This window comes from Acinonyx jubatus, chromosome C1 (assembly GCF_027475565.1).
Source record: "Acinonyx jubatus isolate Ajub_Pintada_27869175 chromosome C1, VMU_Ajub_asm_v1.0, whole genome shotgun sequence".
NCBI lineage: Eukaryota > Metazoa > Chordata > Mammalia > Carnivora > Felidae > Acinonyx > Acinonyx jubatus.
This window is the reverse complement of record NC_069381.1, coordinates 31,418,718-31,437,907: the sequence shown is the minus strand read 5'-3', so window position 1 is coordinate 31,437,907 and position 19,190 is coordinate 31,418,718. Positions and strand designations below refer to the sequence as shown.

Genomic DNA, 19,190 nt, shown 5'->3' with positions numbered 1-19,190 from the left:
CTGGATAGTAAGGGTTGCTTCCAGACTTAGGCTATTAAAATAATAGTCCTTTTGTATAAAATTGTGTGTGTGGAACTGCAGGGTCATAAAGTATACGTCTACCTTTATATGAAACTACCAGACTGTTCTAAAGCGGTTGTGACATTTCACATTCCCACCAGCAAGGCATGAGAGTTCCACATCCTCACCAACACCCGTAGCCCCTCTGGCGGGTGTGTGTTAGTATCTCAGAGATTTCATTGGCATTTATTTTCATCTGCACTGAAGGTGTTGACCTTGACCGTCTCTTCACATGTATCAGATGCATCTCTTGTGGGCGTGTCCATTCAAATATTTTGCCCACTTATTATGTCATTCACCTTTTTCCCTGCCTAATACCCTGCAGTGACTTCCCTAAACCTCAGGGTAAGACCCAGCTGTGGCCCAGTTGGCGGGATTCATGACCTCACAGGCCTGTCTCCAGATATCTTCTGAGTCACACCTGTCCATCCACGGACTTCCCAACTATTCCCCGTCTCCAAGCCCTTGGGTATTCTCTACCTTCTGTCCGGACGCCCTTCCCTTCTGCCTTATCCATCTTCCCAAAGTCTCCCAGAGTCCCTCCTTGAGGAAGTCTGCCCTCCTCACACGTCTACCCAGACAGATTCACCCCTTCTTCTGTGTCACATCTCAGAGACCTCACTGACTCATTTACCTCTCAGCCCCGCATCTAACGACAGGCACAGACTACGTCTGAGTGGATACAGCAGATGAATGAGCCAAAGCAGCAGCAACAGGAAGTCAGGGAAGTGGAATAAGATTCCATAATTCTTAAAATCTATACAGTAAGATATTCCACAGCAACCTGTTTGCAAGCACAAAGCAAACTAAATTATGACACTGAGAAACACCTGGTGAAGTAGAAAGCCAACCCCAGTGCCAGTGGGGAGGACAGCCGGAATTGGAGTCCCGAACCTTAATATTCTATTGCCCCAAGAAGATGAGCAGGGGCCGTGCCCCATCAGCTCAGCTCCCGCCCATCAAGTCATAGGGCAAAACACAAGACGTGCTCTTCCCTGGAGGCTGCCCACATTCCAGGCACTGACCAGGCAACTGGACATACATTTCAGAGAAACCTCCCAGCTCCAGCAGGTGGGTGTTAGCATTTCCACTGCAAAGGTAAGTAAAGAGCAATTATGCAGGGTGCCTCTGGCTCACTGGGGCTCCCCCATGCCCATGGGCTAATTTTACTTGGTCACCTGATAATTCAAATTCAACTACTCACTTTCTCAACTACTACTCTGACCATCTCTCCCCTTCAACATCTCCTGAAAATGTTCTACTGTTCTCTCCAAGCCAGGAGCCAACCATGAATCCTTTCTCTTCCTAAAAAGAAATTCTGAGTTCCAAAAATATAAAGTAGGTATCATGCAGCATCTATGAGAACGCAGAAGGCCTCCCCGTTCATGCCTCAGCTGAATATGCGCCACCCATCCTTACCTTGATTTCCAACTTGTGGTTGATGGCCAGGGCAGAATGCTCCAGAGCTTTAATGACAGAGGCATACGAGTCTGAGAACTTGGTGTATTTGCCCACGAGGGCAATAGAGCAGGTCTCCAGCAAGCGATCGTATCTATGAAAGGCCAAGAAACACCAAATTATTTAGAATGTATATGCCATCATGAGATCAAAACTGCTTTCTGAAAAGGAGAAAAACATCTCTGGGAAGAATATAATGAGAGCAGATATTATCTGAGTTTCATTTCCAGGACAGTAGAGAGGGAGCTACTTTCAAATCCATGTGGCAGGCTTTGTAAAGAAAGTAGGATTTTAGGGGCACCTGGGTGGCTCAGATAGTTAAGTGTCCAACTCTTGGTTTCAGCCCAGGTCATGATCCTGTGGTTTGTGAGATTGAGCCCCGTACTGAGCTCCATGCTGACAGTGAGGAGTCTGCTTGGGATTCTCTCTATAGACACATAGATAGATTAGGTAGGTAGGTAGGTAGGTAGGTAGGTAGGTAGGAAGGAAGGAAGGAAGGAAGAAAGAAAGAAAGAAAGAAAGAAAGAAAGAAAGAAAGAAAGAAAGAGCGAAAGAGCAAGAGAAAGAAAGAAAGGATAGACACTTAAAAAAACCAGGAAACATTAAAATCCCAAGGAGCAAGAAAAACTAACAGACATGAACAGACAATTCATAAGAGTTAATGTGATGAAGGAAAGAGTCAAAAATATTCACACAGCAGTCTATATTCATTAAAAATTTTCATCATGGGGCGCCAGGGTGGCTCAGTTGGTTGAGTGTCCGACTTCAGCCAGGTCATTATCTCGCGGTCCGTGAGTTCGAGCCCTGCGTCAGGCTCTGGGCTGATGGCTCAGAGCCTGGAGCCTGCTTCTGATTCTGTGTCTCCCTCCCCCCCGCCCCGCCCCCGCCCCGCCGCTTCTCTATACCCCTCCTCCGCTCATGCTCTGTTCTCTCTCTGTCTCAAAAATAAATAAACATTTAAAAGAATTTTTTTTCATCATAAAGTAATTAGTAACAGATCAAAAAAGTTTATGGGGTGCCTGGGTGGCTCAGATGGTTAAGTGTTTGACTCTTGCTTTCAGTGCAGGTCATGATCTCCTGGTTCATGGGATCAAGCCCCATGCCAGGCTCCGGGCTCAGCACAGAGAGAGCCTGGGATTCTCTCTCTCCCTCTCTCTCAAAAGAAACATTTTTTTTAACGCGTTGGTAATACTGTATGAAAAAATATCATAGAACTGTGCGCCATCTTTGTAGCGACATACGGATATACACGTAGACGGATGAAGACTAAAAGGGAAAGTGTCAAAAGGAAAGTAAGCATCACAGAGCAACGTGACGAGCGCTTATTAACACCGTCGGGCTGATTCGGCAGCTGCGACAGGGCACACACCCGGGGCTCTGAGGCGCCGCGTGAAGACCTCTGATGTGGCGTCAAAGCATCACTGGGCTTAAAAAGGAACAGGGACAGTTCTCAGAGGGACACAATCTGGCAGCAGTAGCCACACACCAGGCTAGGCACCCTGCTCCTCCTTTCCTGGTGTGCGGTGAGCAGCCCAGTCCCACAAGCAGCTCAGGTGCCGGGAGGCGCCCCAGGAGCGCTGCGGGCTTGGCCCGCCATCCGTGTGGGCCTCGGGCGTGACGGCTCGCCCAGGTGTGGTCAGTCGGCGCCGATTCTCTAGTCGAGGGGACCTAAGGCGATAGGTGTGTGACCTGACCTCGGCTCTACCAGGACCTCCTCATCCCTGAACCTGTCTCGACACCTCTCACCACGAAGACCTTCTCTAATATGAGCTGACAGCACAAGCGAATTCCCTGAGACCTCACGAAAAGGAGAACAAAAGCTCCAACTCCCAGCTCCTTATCACGACGCAAACCTGTCCGCCATCTCTTTCCACTTCATCAGCATTTTTCGTGGCTGCCTCTCGATCGGAAGGTCAAGTCTCCGGAGAAAATAATCTACGACCCCCTGCTCCTCTAATAACAAGGGGACTCGGTAGATGGATGAGACATCATGGACACAGATCACCTGCAGAGAAAGGAGCAAAGGTTATTAATAAAAACAAGCAAAAGCTAACTGGGCTGGCACCCTCCTACTGGCTATGTCACGGTCAGAAAATAACTTCCAAATCTGAAAATGGCAAAAAGGGCTATTTTCTAGGAAGAGTAGAAATTACCCAAACCAACTCAAGAACAGAATAAAAAATTAGTGGCTAATCTCTTAAGAACATGGACGCAAAAATCCTTTTTAAAAAAAAAAAAAAATCACAGGGCACCTGGGTGGCTCAGCTGGTTAAGCGTCTGACTTCGGCTCAAGTCATGATCTCGTGGTCTGTGAATTCGAGCCCCACGTCAGGCTCTGTGTTAACAGCTCAGAGCCTGGAGCCTGCTTCAAATTGTGTCTCCCTCTCTCTCTGTTCTTCCCCCACTCATGCTCTGTCTCTTTCAATGATAAATAAACATTAAAAATTTTTTTTAAAAAATCACAAACCAAACATAAATGTAGTTTTAAAACAACTCATGTTCAAGTAGGATTTGTCCCAAGAACAATGGCTGTCAAACTTGGCGGTACACTGAAATCACTTGGGAGACCTTTTAAAAATCCACAAGCCCATACTGCACCACACATCACTTAAACTAGAATCTCTGGGGCTGGGAAGCAGGCATAGTACTTTTCCGGGCTGAGTTTGAGAACAGCTGCATTAGGATATTTAACAGTGGGATTTACTACACGAACAGATTAAAGAAGGAAAACAAAATTTGCCTTAGTGGATGCAGAGCTAATACAAATTCAAAACCAATCCATGATTAAAATTCTTGGTGTATGAGTAAAAGGGAAAATGTGAAAAATGTTTAAAAAAAACCAGAGCAAACATCATTTTGTTCAATATTTAATATTAACGCTTAATATTTAAAGTCTGAAAGAAGGCAAAAGTGGTCACTATGACTACGTCTATTCAATAATGTACTAGAAATATTAGCCATTACAATTAAGTAAGAAGAAAAGCAGGGGCACCTGGGTGGCTCAGTCGGCTAAGTATCCGACTTGGGCTCAGGCCATGATCTCATGGTTCATGACTTCAGGCCCCATGTTGGGCTCTGTGTTGATAGCTCAGAGCCTGGAGCCTGCTTGAATTCTGTGTCTCCCTCTCTCTCTGTTCCTCTCCCGATCCCGCTCCCACTCTGTCTCTCTCTCAAAAATAAATAAACACTAAAAAAAAAAACATTTTAAAGGGGCGCCTGGGTGGCTCAGTAGGTTAAGCGTTCAACTTCGGTCAGGTCATGATCTCATGGTCCATGAGTTCGAGCCCTGCGACAGGCTCTGTGCTGACAGCTCAGAGCCTGGAGCTTGCTTCAAATTCTGTGTCCTCTCTCTCTGCCCCTCCCCCACTCACACTCTTATCTCTCTCTCTCCCAAAAATAAACAAACATTTAAAAAAAATTTTTTAAGAAAAAAAAAAATATATATATGTGCTGGAAAATAAGAAAGTGCCAAGAATTTCATACACTATTATTGCTTATCCATAAAAACCATGAGCATTTACCGGTAAACGATCAAAACTAACAGAATTTCAGTAAGGCTGCTAGGCTTGAGATCCGCTTATTAACACCGTCGGGCTGATTCGGCAGCTGCGACAGGGCACACACCCGGGGCTCTGAGGCGCCGCGTGAAGACCTCTGATGTGGCGTCAAAGCATCACTGGGCTTAAAAAGGAACAGGGACAGTTCCCCTTGCAGAACTCTGCAAGATTGCTATACATGGGTCATATCTAATCAGGAAATTTAAGTTTAAAAATATGCCATTCATGTAGTTACAAAAATTATGAATACCTATAATTAAACCTAGAAAAAAACTTCACAGAGATAGTTGAATCTTTAAAAAGCACCTTTATGAAGAAATTATAGATTATTATTGAAGGACAGTCCTTCCAACAAATGGACCTAGAACTGGCTATCCACAGGCAAAAAGATGAATTTCAACTTTTACTGGAAAGTTGCTATACATAAAAGTTAACTCACAGTGGATCCTAGGCCTAAACAAAAGACCTAAAATTATAAAAGTTTTGGAATGAAACAGAAGGAAATCTTTGTGGCATTTGTTAAATGGAGCTCTTGGATAGGATACCAAAAGCACAATCTATAAAGAAAAAAACAGATAAACTGGAGTTCATAATCATGTAAAAGCTTTTGTGTTCCAAAAGACACCATTAAAAAAATAAGAGCCTTGGAGGAAAATGTGCAAACCATGTATCTGATAAAAGACTTTTATTCGGAATATGCAGAGAACTCCTAGAAGATAAGCAACTCAATTAAAAAACAGGCAAAAGGTTTGAAATTCAAATTTAAATCTAGAAACACCTGTCACATTTTTAACAGTGAATAATTTTAATAACCTAGTCTACCAAGGAACTGAATTACCTTCACGTGCTAGGATAGAAATATCTCAAATAATTGAAGTGCGTGATAAAAAGGTTGCTCGTAACAATGAAATTATTCTGGTGCACCACATATAGTCCCCAATTTACAATGGTTCAACTTACTGTATTTTGCTTTAGGATGGTGTGAAAAAAACACACAGCTGGCAGAAAGGGTACTCTGCATTTTGATCTTTTCCCAGACTAGCAACAGGCCGTATCCTCTCTCTCATGGTACCCTCTCTCTCGTGGTGCCCAGCAGTGGCAGTGAGCCACGGTCCCCAATCAGCCCCACGATCACCAGTGTGAAAAACCGATATGCTTACAGCCATTCTGTGCCCATACAACCACTCTTGTTTTCTACTCTCAGTACAGTGTTCAGTAAACTACACAAGACATTCAACACTTTATTGTAAAATCGTCTTTGTGTGAGAGGATTCTGCCCACCCACAGGCTAATGTAAGTTTTCTGAGCACACTTAAGGTAGGTTAGGTGTACTAATTGCATTTTCGACTTACGATGTTTTCAACTTACAACAGGTTTACCAGGATTTAGCTTTTGTTAAGTCGAGGAAGATCTGGTCTTTAGTATGAAGCCGAATCCCTGAGACAGAGCTCCCAGATCAGGAAGCACACTAGGACACTGATCTCAGGCCCCAGGCCGTGCTCACACCCTGACGCCTGAGCGCCCCCTGAGATGGGGAGGTCAGAGGCTGTCCTGCTCTGCTCACTTCAATGCCAGGCCAGACTTTCTTACCCTCACTTCCATACTCCTCGCTGTCCTGTAAATGAATGGATGAAATACAACTCTGCTGCTGATTCTCTCCTCTCCAGGCCAGCCAGGCTCCCCTCCTTCAGCCAAACCTCCTGATCCCCAGTAACCCACCAGCAAAGCAAACCACCCACAATCTAGTCACAGATTCCTAGACCTCAACGTCCCTTCTCCCCTCCTTCAGCCAAACCTGACCAGAGCCACAGTCTCAACTTACCACCACCAGGACGTCCCCACCATACCCCAAATTTGAATTTCCTGTTTGGTGGGCACCCTCCATTAGCACAGGTCATGAAAAAGTCTAAAATAGGTTTAGGGGCACCTGGGTGGCTCAGTCGGTTAAGTGTCTGACTCTTGGTTTTGGCTCAGGTCATGATCTCAGTTTCATGAGCTCGAGCCCCGCAACGGGCTCTACGCTGATGGTGCAGAGCCTGTTTGGGATTTTCCCTCTCTCTCTGCCCCTCCCCTACTCACACTGTCTGTGTCTCTCAAAATAAATAAACAAACAAGCTTAAAAAAATAAAATAAGATAAAATAAAATAGGTTTGGAGCCTTTACCACCTCAGACACCAGGCACTAGGAGTATGAAGTTGAATGAGGTGGTCCTTGCCTTCAAGAAACTCCAAGTCTATGAGTGGAGGCAAACACAGATGGACACACACACACACACACACACACACACACACACACTCAGAGGGGCAGCAGGACAGGTTCACAACCAGCACCTGTAATACACACAGGTCACCCAAGAAAGACCAACCATGAGGTTTGGAGGTGACGTGATTTGACAGGTAAAGGCTGCCAGACAATACTGTGTCCTGGCTGGACCCTGAGGGATGACAATGAACAGGACAAAGCCAGGCCGACGGGGAGGGCGACCCATTCAGCATGGCTGGAGCAGAGTACAAGGAGGTGGGGAGAAGTGGCAGGAGGGGGCAAGGATGTTCAGAAAGCCAAAGAGGTAAGGTACTGGAGAATCACAGAGCCAACAGGCATCAGTTCTAGAGAACGGTCCAATGTCTCAAATTGGGAATGGACAAGCCTCAGGAAAGCGGTGAAGAGACTTCCGGGTAACTAGAAATCCAACACGATTTGTGTGAATATGAAATTCCTACTTACTTGTTCAGGTTCGACGTGGCAGAACATGGATATTTTCTCCTTCACCGATGTGTCCAGAGGATTTGAGCACCTGCACACAACCTAGCAGGAAAGAAAGTAAGCCGTTTGGACAGAAGGAAGGGATCACAAAGTTGGGTTTTTCTCCTGACTGAAATTAAAACAGACACCAGCTTCTTAAGCTGGATGAAAACGTTAACTCCAGCACAATGCACACCAACTATGAAAATATGACCTGTTTTCAAAGCTGAAATTCCTAAATCCCGCTCCGGAGAAACATTAAGGGCGGGGGGGGGGTGGGGGGGAGTGGTACAGATGAACACACAGATAACGAACTACAGGAACCAACTGGGGTTTTCCTCAGTTAATGTCTTGGGCGGGGGAAAGGGACAACAAATGACAGACAGAGAGGAGACACAAAGCATGACCTCATGCATGCCCGTGAGGAAATCTTTGTAAAAGACAACCCCACTTCAAAGCACTAACCCTGTTTCTCCACCACCAACGAAAAGCATGCCAAGAAAACAGAGGTCTTATCTGCTGTGAAGCAGAAATTTTCTGGTGTTTTTTTTTTTAAACTGAAGTATAGTTGATACACAATGTTGCAGTGGCTCCAGAAAAACAACCTAATGATTCAACTCTATACCCTACACTCTGCTCACAAGTACAGCTACCTGTGTCACCACCACAGGACGCCATTACACCACCACTGACCATATTCCCTACGCTGTGCCTTTCATCCCCATGACTTATTCATTCCATAACTGGAAGCCTGTGTCTCCCATCCTGCCCATCCCCCCACCGCCCCTCCCTCTGGCAACCACCAGTTTGTTCGCTAGATGTACGGGTCTCTTTTTGTTTGTTTTGTTTTTTAATTCCATATAAGTGAAGTCATACGGTACATGGAAGATTTTTTTTTGCATTTAAAAAATTTTTTTTTAATTTACTTAAATCCGAATTAGTTAACACATAGTGTCGTACTGGTTTCAGGAGAAGAGCCCAGTGATTCATCACTTACTTGTAACACCCTGTGGTTTGCCCAACAAGGGCCCTCCTTAATGCCTATCACCCATTTAGGCCCTCCCGCACCCACCTCCCCTCCAGCAGCCCTCAGTTTGTTCTCTGTATTCAAGAGTCTCTTGGGGCGCCTGGGTGGCTCAGTCGGTTGGGCGGCCGACTTCGGTTCAGGTCATGATCTCGCGGTCCATGAGTTCGAGCCCCGCATCGGGCTCTGTGCTGACAGCTCAGAGCCTGGAGCCTGTTTCAGATTCTGTGTCTCCCTCTCTCTGACCCTCCCCCGTTCATGCTCTGTCTCTCTCTGTCTCAAAAATAAATAAACGTTAAAAAAAAAAAAAAAAGAGTCTCTTATGGTCTGCCTCCCTCTCAGTTTTTATCTTATTTTTCCCATGAGAGAGAGATTTTAATTAAGCATACAAGATCAAGCTTGAAACCAGGGAATCATAAAATCTTACCAGATCTGGAGAAAGCCCGAGCCCTCTAAGTTCCCGAACACTATTCTGGGTGGGTTTAGTTTTCTGCTCCCCTGTTGAACTTGGCTATTTTACAAAAGGGAAAAAAAAAAAGTTAATTTCTCTATGATAAAAAAATTTTTTAAGTATGACTTTTCTCTGAACTTCCTTTATTGATCATTTATCTAATTTAGTTTTTATTTTTGTCAAAGGTACTCGTGCATAGATTTTAGAGTCAAATGGTTCTACAAGGTCTGTTCTGAACAACAGGACAGTGAACCCCTCCCCTTCCTCGAACCCCAGGGGCAGCCAATCTTCCACTCTTAAATGATCCTTCTGGTATGTTTCCCGCTACGTCCAGACATGTAGTTTGAGGCATTTTCTATTGATTTCCCTCCTAGAGGAGGAACCCTCTCCCTCTATCACACACGCACCTGTCCCGTGCCTGCAGCCCATCTCATGATACCTCTCCAGTGTTAACATGTGTTTGAGTATTTAAATACTGCCCACTTGGGAGTGCCTGGGTGGCTCAGTCAGTTAAGCATCTGACTCTTGACTTCAGCTCAGGTCATGATCTCCCGGTGCGTGAGATTGAGCCCCACACTGGGCTCTGAACTGGCAACGTGGAGCCTGCTTGGAATTTTCTCTCTCCCTCTCTCTGCTTCTCCCCTGCTCAAGTGCACGCAGGTACGCACTCTCTCTCTCTCAAAATATACAAACATTAAAAAAAAAAATTCCCTTTGCGCTAGCTGTAGTGGGGTTTCACCGTATAGTAGAAACAAGTGGGACATTTTTTTTTTTAAGTTTATTTAGTTTGAGTAAGTGTGAGTGGGGGAGGGGCAGAGAGAATCCCAAGCAGGCTCCGCACGGTCGGCGCAAAGCCTGACACAGGGCTCGAATCCACAAACCACAAGCTCATGACCTGAGCAGAATTCGGATGCGTATAACTGACTGAGCCCCCCAGGGGCCCCCAAATGGGACATTTTCAATCCACCACCTTCAACCGCAACTTCCCTGGCTAATTTTCCAAATGTTTTCCATCTGAGCTTTTCCAAAAGTCTGATTACAGTAATTTTAAATTCACAAAGACAGTCTTTATTCCCTGCATCTCACACACCTAAAATAGACAAGGAATGAAAAGCACCCTCTTCTCTCTCCTTCCCACCTCCACAAAGTAAAATTCGAATGCCTTACCTGAGGGACTAGACTGACGTGAATATTACAAAAGTTCTCTCTTTTGACCTTGAACTGGAACTGACGGAAGGCCTCAATAAAGGGCATGCTTTCTATATCTCCCACCGTTCCACCGAGCTACAAGAACAAAGTTCTGTTAGAGATCAAGCACTAACCCTTCCTTTCATGGGTCAGTTTTCGGACAACTGCACCCCATTATCTCAGCTCAGCGATCAGTAACAGCATAATGTGGACTCTCTGAGCGCAGTTCATGTCACTAGGCAGTAAATGACATTTCTTTATGCTGAACAGCTACTTTTCTGGACAGGCTCTCCATTCCCCAAAGTTATGGATCTGGCAGATCTGGCCAAGAAAAAGGCCAGGTGAAAGATATACTAGAAACTTTATTCATACCAGTCACGAAGCCAAGAAACCTAAATCTTATCTACTTAGCCATAAATAACTGTTGTGTGACAAGGCATCAGTAATAGGCTGATGGAATTTCTGAGTCCTCTATTTTACATCCAACGGCTAGGACCAGCAGAGCAGGAGTAAAGAAACTGAAAGCAACAGGGCTCATTCAGAGATGAGAGGATTCCCACCAGAGGAGAGATGAAGGTCAGCTGACTTTCTCAAGAGAGAGAGGAAAATGTGTCCTGCGGCTCTTACTGGTACAGTCATGATAAGTGAACGAAGAGGCTCGCTCTGCACCTCTGATCGCTTGCACCTACTCGCGTTCAACGGCCTGGCCCCATCCCAGGACTGTCACTGTGCCCTTACCTGTCCCACTGTGGTTAGGGTCAAGGGCCTCACAGAGCACTGTCTTACCAGGTGCTGATGGCTGACTAAGGAGGTGAATGTGTGTGTACACTTGGTTAGAAAAGACTCCTACATACCTCAATAACACACACTTGAGGCTCTAGGCCGTCTTCATCCACGGGTATTAACGCCTGTCTCATGACCCACTCCTGGATTGCATCTGTGATGTGAGGGACAACTGGAAAAGAGGAAAGAGGCACGTAACATACACTTTCCTATCAACACTGGTGGAGGGAGATACACTTACTATGACAACAAACGGCCGCAATCTTTGCCTGGAGCGGTGAAGGGGTCATAAACATATTTTTGAGACCACTCTTACATGGCATTAAGAAATCTTTGAGCTCCGGGGCGCCTGGGTGGCTCAGTCGGTTGGGCATCCGACTTCAGCTCAGGTCATGATCTCGCGGTTTGTGAGTTCGAGCCCCGCGTCGGGCTCTGTGCTGACAGCTCAGAGCCTGGAGCCTGCTTCGGATTCTGTGTCTCCCTGTCTCTCTGCCCCTCTCCCATTCATGCTCTGTCTCTCTCTGTCTCAGAAATAAATAAACATTAAAAAAAAAAAATTAAAGAAATCTTTGAGCTCCCACTGTCTGTGGCCTCCTTTCCAGGTTTCCAAGTCGTGGCTAGAAGCACAAGAGGGTCAAGCCAAGAGTATATCCTGAACCCACATCAGTGCCCTGGCCCCTCTGCAGAGGGCCCCAGGGCTGCACCACCATTCAACAGACCCTGTGGCCGCCGCACCACTACTGCTGAAGGCTGGCACACTTCACACCTGGGTGCCTTCCAGGCCCCTGTTCCATTATGTTCCAGTTTATCAGAGGATACACAATCCACAGATAAGAGAGGGTACAGGACGGCGGGGTGGTCAGGAGCACGGCATCTGGGGCCAGAATGTCAGATTCGAACCTCAGTTCCACCTCTCATTAGGTATGGATCCTTGGGACACCGCTTAACTATTCTTAAGCTCGATTTCCCTATCCGCCAAGTGGAGATAACAGCTTCCACTTCATAAAGTTGTGCAAATTTCATGAGCCACCACTGGTACAATGCTAAGCAGAGCGCTAGCATGCCAGTGCTCAGCAAAGTCAGCCAGCGCTGAACACTTTTTAAAACCCTAGCTGTCGGGCCAGAAGGCAGGTTCCTAAGGGGCAGGGATTACTGTTTAACCTGCTCTGTATTTAAGCAGCAGTGCCTCAGGCACAAGGATATTCATTATCTACTGCACACACAGCAGCCAAAGGGATCTTTTAAATATGCAGTTTCCCCCCATCCCGTGTTTTAAACTCTTCAATGGCTTCCCACCACTCTGAGTAAAATCCAAACTCCAGGCCAAGGCCCAAAAGGCCCTACATAACCTGGCTGCAGCCCACCTCACCGCCCCCACTCCCCACACCCATCCCCCTGGTCCCCTGGCCTGACTGTAGCCTCAGGCCTCAGGCCCCTCCTCCGCCTGTCCCCTGGCTGGCCTCTCTCCTCCACAATGCCCCCTCGTGGAGTCTCCCTAACCACCTGTCTAAACTGGCCGTCCCCATGCATTCTCTCTCCTATTTCCTTCACAGCTCTTATCAGACATCTTGTTTCATCTGTTTGTTTTTGTGTCTCCCACGCGGAAGCCCCCATGGGGGCGGGAGCCTCGCTGGTCTCCTTCATCCATAGCCCCAGCGCCAGACAGGGTATGTCCGCAGTGAGCATTCAAGAAACATGTGACGAATGAATGCACACAAGAATGAATTCGCTGGAGGCCTAGAACAACAACCTGTATGATCGAGATCATCTTAATTCCTAACTGATCCCCTTTCTACGTGTCAGGAACTCAGAGAAACGGTGTCACGCAGCTCTTTTCGCCCTCCAAGCAATCAGGAGAGCCAGGTAGTTAGTAACTCCATTTGGCAGAAAAGAGAGCCAGATCTCAAAGAGGTTAAGTAATCTGCCTGTGTTCACAAAGCTGGTAAGTGGCAGGGCTTAGATCTAAACATGGGCTAAGCAGGGGCTAAGTGGCTTTCAATTTAGCAAAGTCTAAAGCCAAGGGCAGATTCACTCTCATAACTCAGAGAAAAGCCACTTTTCAGCAAACCTCTCCCACCCCCCCAAATTTGGACTTAAGCCATCACACTAGACCAGTGGTTTTCCAACCCCACCTTTTAAGAGTGGCAATTTTCTCAAATGAATGCTGTGCAAAACCCCAGGGCAGCAGGCGAACATAAGTGAAGCTGGCTGGTAAAAGGGCAGGAGACCCAGAGAGCCGCTTCTCAGACTCCCACAGGCCCACGCGCACCGATGACCAGCCTGCAGACCAACGTACACAACGCACGTTCTTGTCCTACCACTGTTTACAAGTGGGTCCCACATGCACAACATATATACACGGCCTGGCTGACTGCCCTGATCTAGCTGCCTTCGTCACTTCACACCCATCACTGTGTAAAAACAACAGCTCTCTGGGCTCAAATCATGCCGGACTGATAGCTTCAGTGGCATTCATACAGCAGCAGGGGCTCCTTCAAATTACTTTTTGGGTAAACAGCCATACAACTCTAAATTTTCAACGGAAGGCATGGTTCAGTAACAATACCTGGACGCTTTCAGGCTGAAATTGCATGAAAAGTAAATTTTTGTTCACAAAAGAAAAGCAAACTGCTTAAGGTTTTCACACCTTGAGGGCAAATCCAGCTTTACCTTGGACGGTTTTCCCCAAGTAATCTCCTTTGCGTTCCTTGTTAATGACATACTGGTAGATCTTTCCAGTGGTCAGATTATTGTCCTTGGTGAGGCGGATGTCTAGGAACCGCTCATAGTTCCCTAGATCAAGATCTACTTCCCCACCATCATCCAGCACAAAAACCTCGCCTGCGGTGAATAGTGAAAACGGTCAGGGTAAGTGAGAAACACCCATGTCATGGCAAATGTGAGGCTCAAAATATAAACACTCAAATAGAACAAAGTCTGCATTACCTGGACATGAAGCAGAGAAATTTATTTCTAGAAAACTAAATATGACACAAAAGAAAGAAAAATATCACCAACCATTCTCCAGAAGGCAATAGCTTACTTCCAGCCTACCAACAAGCTCGGTCTGAATCAGGAAGTTATAAAATAGCATTGAACGGAAGGAAATCATAGCCTCAAGGGCGGTGGAGACAGGGAACTTTACAGGAGTGTGGTATCTGCTGCCTAAAGAGAAAGAACTTTCAACAATGCCTACTTGTGCAGCAAAAGGTTTCAAACGTGATAAAAGCATGATTTCCTTCAAAGCTCACACTGGATACTAAGGTCCTGCTGATTACAAAAACCAGCTTCCGGGCTACACTTTAGTCCCAAACAAAGTTGTGAAACTCCAAGTTTCTCCCATTCCTTTGTTTGACATTCATTCCTTGAGGCGTCATTCTAGAAGTCTTGCCCAGAATGGTTCATTCCTACCATCACAATAGGAGACCAGCATAAAAACTGGAAAGGGAAAAATGTCTTATTTTTTCCCCCTCAGAGAGGGGTTTCTATTATAGAAACCTCTAGACTCTAATCACTATGTTGCCTATTTGGATTTCTGCTTCCTCTCTGTCAAGGTGAGAAAAACAGATTCTGCTAACACTAAGGACCTTTTTGGAAGGCAGGAAATGCAAGTCACGTAATACAAAATACACACCATTTCCAAGGGCTGATGTATATTCTTCCACATACTCCATAATTATTATTTTAACAAAAGAAAGAAATGCATCGTGCTTACCATGTTCATAAGGAGAGAATGTTCCCGCATCAATGTTAATGTATGGGTCAATTTTAATTGAAGTTACATGTAAACCGCATGATTTCAGTATCGTGCCTACGCTGCTGGCGATGATTCCTTTTCCAATTCCTGATATAACACCACCAGTAACTAGAATGTACTTCATTTTACTTTTTGACCTGGGAATGGAAGAAGGAAAAATTACAGATAAAATATATTTCCACAAAGCAAACGTATCTGGGTTCAAAGGCTAGCTGTACCGCTTCCTAGTATGAACAACCCCCCCCCCCCCGGGAGCCTCAGTTTCCCTGCCCATCGCACGACTTTAGAAGGTTGTTATGTGATGTGAGCTCCTAACAAACATTTCTTAGGATCACTGAATGGCTTCAGTCAAACAGGAGTTGAAAAACAATGACTAGTCACATAATGTAGCTTTTGTTTAAAGCTCTGACAACCAACAACCTTGAGAGACGACCTAATGAAAAAATAAATTTAAAAAGCTGACAGAATGCTATGCCCCAAACATTGGCTGACATAGCCAGCAGACCCCGGGGTACGAAAGCAGGTGCCTCATTATTTTCCCTGCATGGGAGAAACAACGTCTCAATCTTGGATGAGCCCTGGATTGCCTGATTGCTCCACAAAAGAGAATGGCTTTGACTAACCTACAATGTATCCCCAAGAAAACAGAGCTTGGCTAGGTTATGGAAGACGGAATAAAAGAACTTCAACATTTAAAAGGAGTTGCAATTAAGCCTAAAAATCCTTTAGTTAAAGGTAGTTTGCTCCTGTAGTTTATTAATAACTTACTCCTTCCCAGTTGTACGGCTGTTTAACTCAAAACTCTCTCGGAGCTATAAAATGAAGAGAAACCATATATACTGGAGGAAAGGAACATAAGATAACAAACCAGCCTGAAACACATAATGGGCAGAGGACTCAAAGAGAGGACAGATCCCATTAAATCCAAAAAGCTGTACAGCTGTGGCCGGGAATGGAAGCAGCAGATGTGGTGACAGATAAAAAGGGTGGGTGGATGGAAGAAACAGCAGAGGCAAGAGGCGAGGTGACAGCAACAGGCTGGCCAGGGAGAATTCATCACTGGCCCTAGCTTCAGAGGCTCAGAAACATCATTTGGTCAGTAAACCCAAATGTGATCAAAACACAATCACCAAGTAGAAGAGAATGCTTGCTTTGGCACGGTCAGGACATTTTCCTCCTCTGGGAACGCTTCATGTGAAGCCAGTTTATAATAAAAATAAGCTAAGAAAGGAACAAGGAAACCGGGGAGTTCTGCCTGAAGCATTCCCCCGCCCCACTCCCCAAGGCAGGAATGAATACACTTGGCAAAGTAAGAATGCTCAGAATGACTTCCCCCTTGGACACCAAGGAAGACAACCAGACCGTGACTTGCTCTTTCCATTGTTATACCATTTCCAAAAGCATGCTCCTTGGTTTCTGCAAAATGTATGTGGGGCTCCCATAAAGCATTTTATGGACATAAAAATCAGAAATGTTGTTAAACAGTCAATTGGTTTAATGCCAGATCTCCAGTAGCCTTTAATAAGTTAATATGCTCTGTGATGTCCCCAAATGGGCATACAGTGTAGTTTCCCAAAAACTTGTTTGACCCCAAGTCCCTGATATTTGGGGGGGGGGGGGGGGGGACACTACTCTGTCACCTCATAGTGAAACAGATCCTTACTGACACACGAATTATCAGACTTGGCTACATTTTAGATGTGTTCTATCCAGGGATATCCCTGACACTATAGAACTAAATTCTCAGACTAAATTTTAGATGTTCCTAGAAATTTCTCAGACTGGGTGATGGAGCAGGTTACTTTTACAGAAGACTCCTTCTTCATCCGTTTGTATTCGACTTGCCCCAATTTTACCTGAAGAGGGTTAACACCTCTCTTGAGGGAAGATTCTTGCGGCCTCCCACAGTGCCTGGCAATAAAGACCCCAATGGGCTCCCAGACCAGGTAGGAGAGGCTGACAGGACCCACTCACTCACACTGATGAGCGACCCCCTATGTAGGTGCTACCGTGCTGGACACTTTGGGGACCACAAAAGGTTTTGGTTTTTTTTTTTTAACTTCTATTTGCATTTATTTTATGCAGAATTTACTCCCAGGCCATAGGTTTTTGTTTCTCCAGTTTCTTCTGGGATCTCTTTTTCTTCTGCAACCTCCTCTCCCGGTTTGGGGACTAGCTGCTCTTTCCCAGTAAGGACCATCTCCGCGTGGCAGGAGAGCTCACGTGTGGGTTGAACCGACCACGAGCCCTGTAAGTTCTGCGCCGCAGCTTGGGGGCTTTTGTTCACCTGGATGTGCCCAATAACCAGAGAATCTACATCTAAACCCTTAAGTTCAGCATTCTTCTCTGCATGTTTAAGCATGTGCAGTAAAAATTCAGCGCTCTTTTTGGGCCACCAACCCCGTGTCCAGCCCCACGGTTTGGCCTGGGCACACCCACACCTACCAACTCCACCACTGCAGTGACACGGAATGGCACACGCTGTGTCTACAAAGTGACATCTTTCAGATACTTGGTGGCTTTTTGGATATGCATACTCTCGATGGCCTGGGAAGTTTCACGTGTGTTCTTAAAGTGAACACAAAGATTTGAAACCTCTTGACTTGCATGATTTCGTAGGGTTTTCTGGGTCAAGTGAATAGCAAACCATTTTCAGAGATCACCTCAGGCTGCTTATGGGAAGAGCAGGGACCAGAAAACTTCACCAGATCTGGGCTCATATCACAAGTTGCTGGCAGTCCGGTTAGAGACAAAACATTTACAAAGAAATGAGTAATCCACTGATGGTGGGAAACAGGGACAACATACGAAAGGCACACATGGAGAACAGAAAGCAGAAAGCTTTCCGTGGCAAGACCAGGGTATAGATCATGTCCTAGCAGAGGAACGTGAGAGAAATTAAGGCAGGGAGAGGATCCAAGTTGCTCCTGCTTAGTTGACCTGAGACCTGCAACAGGTCTTCAAGGACTGACAGCAAGAAATAAAGCATGGAGAAGGCAACAGAGTGAACAGGAAGGTGAAGGCCATCTACAGAAAACAGATGCAGGGCCAAGAAGGGGGGGTGGGGGGGGTGGAGGGTGCCTGTGGGAAGACAGTGGGAAATAAGCTGGAAATGTAGGCAAGGGTCCAAATCATGTGGAAACCTTCATGTCCAATCTGCACTTTATTCTGAAGAGGATGGACACATGGGAAAGTTTTCAAGCACAGAAGTAACATATATTAAGAGGTATCAGGGGTGCCTGGCTGGTTCAGCCGGTAGAGCATGCAACTCTTGATCTCGGGGGTGGGAGTTCGAGCCCCACGATGGGTATAGAGATTACCTAAAAATAATCTTAAAAAAAAATTGCATCAGAGGAATTCAATAAAAATGGCAAGGGTGGGGGAGGGAAGCTTTTTTGTCGATAAAAATGTTTTGAGATCCACCTCCAGCCCTACCACTTGTGTACGGAGACCTGTCAAGTCAATCAAGGTGCCTGAAGCCCGGGTCCTTACATCGGAAAAATGGGTGATCCCCGCATCGCCTGTCACCAGGACTGCTGCGGATTGGAAATTACGAGTGTGGACCTACGTGTGCCACGCAAACGTAGTGAACTTCTTTAAAACGCGGCATGCTCTCTACGAGCGGCCAGGAGGGGAGCGCCACGGCTGTGGGGCCGAAGGGGCCGCACGCCGAGCCCCGACGAGCTGCAAAGCCCCTTCCGCCCACTGGAGCCGGGGCGCGCCGGAGGGGCCGCGACCAGGCCGCCGAACCCATCCCCCACGCGGCAGCGCGTCTCGGACCTTGAACCGCCTCCCAGCCAGGCTGCAGCCGTGCCCCAGGGTCGGGGGGGCCAGGGCCCGGGCAGTCCCCAAGGAGGGGCGGCCGCCGGGGCTTCTCCCGGAGGGCTGAGCAGAGGGGCTCCGGCGCCTCTACGGCCCTCCCGGTCCCACGCGTCATCCCCGGCCCCCTGCTCAGCCGAGCCAGGTCGCGCTGCAGCGCGTACTGCCGGCCCCCGCGACCCCGGCCCCGTGGCCTTTCCCGCCGCCCCACGCCCCTTGCGGCCCGGCTTCCCAGCGGCGCCCGGCCACGCGGCCCCGAGCGCGGGAGCCGGCTCCTAGCCGGCCTGGCCGCCCGCCCGCCCCACTCCCGTTAGGCACGCAGCCCATTGGTCAGGCCGGCGAGCCACCTCA

At 46.9% G+C, this 19,190-nt stretch overlaps 1 protein-coding gene and 1 pseudogene across 2 annotated transcripts in view; both read right to left on the bottom strand.

Annotated features, from left to right (window-relative positions):
- CTPS1 (CTP synthase 1) overlaps window positions 1-19,190 on the bottom strand; it is a 30,555-nt gene that overhangs the window by 11,091 nt on the left and 274 nt on the right. For both annotated transcript variants that reach the window (XM_027059525.2, XM_027059526.2), the window contains exons 2-9: window positions 14,979-15,157; window positions 13,934-14,104; window positions 11,335-11,435; window positions 10,460-10,576; window positions 9,269-9,352; window positions 7,800-7,880; window positions 3,372-3,523; window positions 1,480-1,612 (exon numbers count right to left, since the gene is read on the bottom strand). In XM_027059525.2, the coding sequence (XP_026915326.1) occupies window positions 1,480-1,612; window positions 3,372-3,523; window positions 7,800-7,880; window positions 9,269-9,352; window positions 10,460-10,576; window positions 11,335-11,435; window positions 13,934-14,104; window positions 14,979-15,144 (1,005 nt within the window). In that variant the 5' untranslated portion in view covers window positions 15,145-15,157. The remainder of the gene's footprint in view (window positions 1-1,479; window positions 1,613-3,371; window positions 3,524-7,799; window positions 7,881-9,268; window positions 9,353-10,459; window positions 10,577-11,334; window positions 11,436-13,933; window positions 14,105-14,978; window positions 15,158-19,190) is intronic.
- Window positions 15,168-19,177, bottom strand: LOC128313484 (60S ribosomal protein L17-like; annotated as a pseudogene).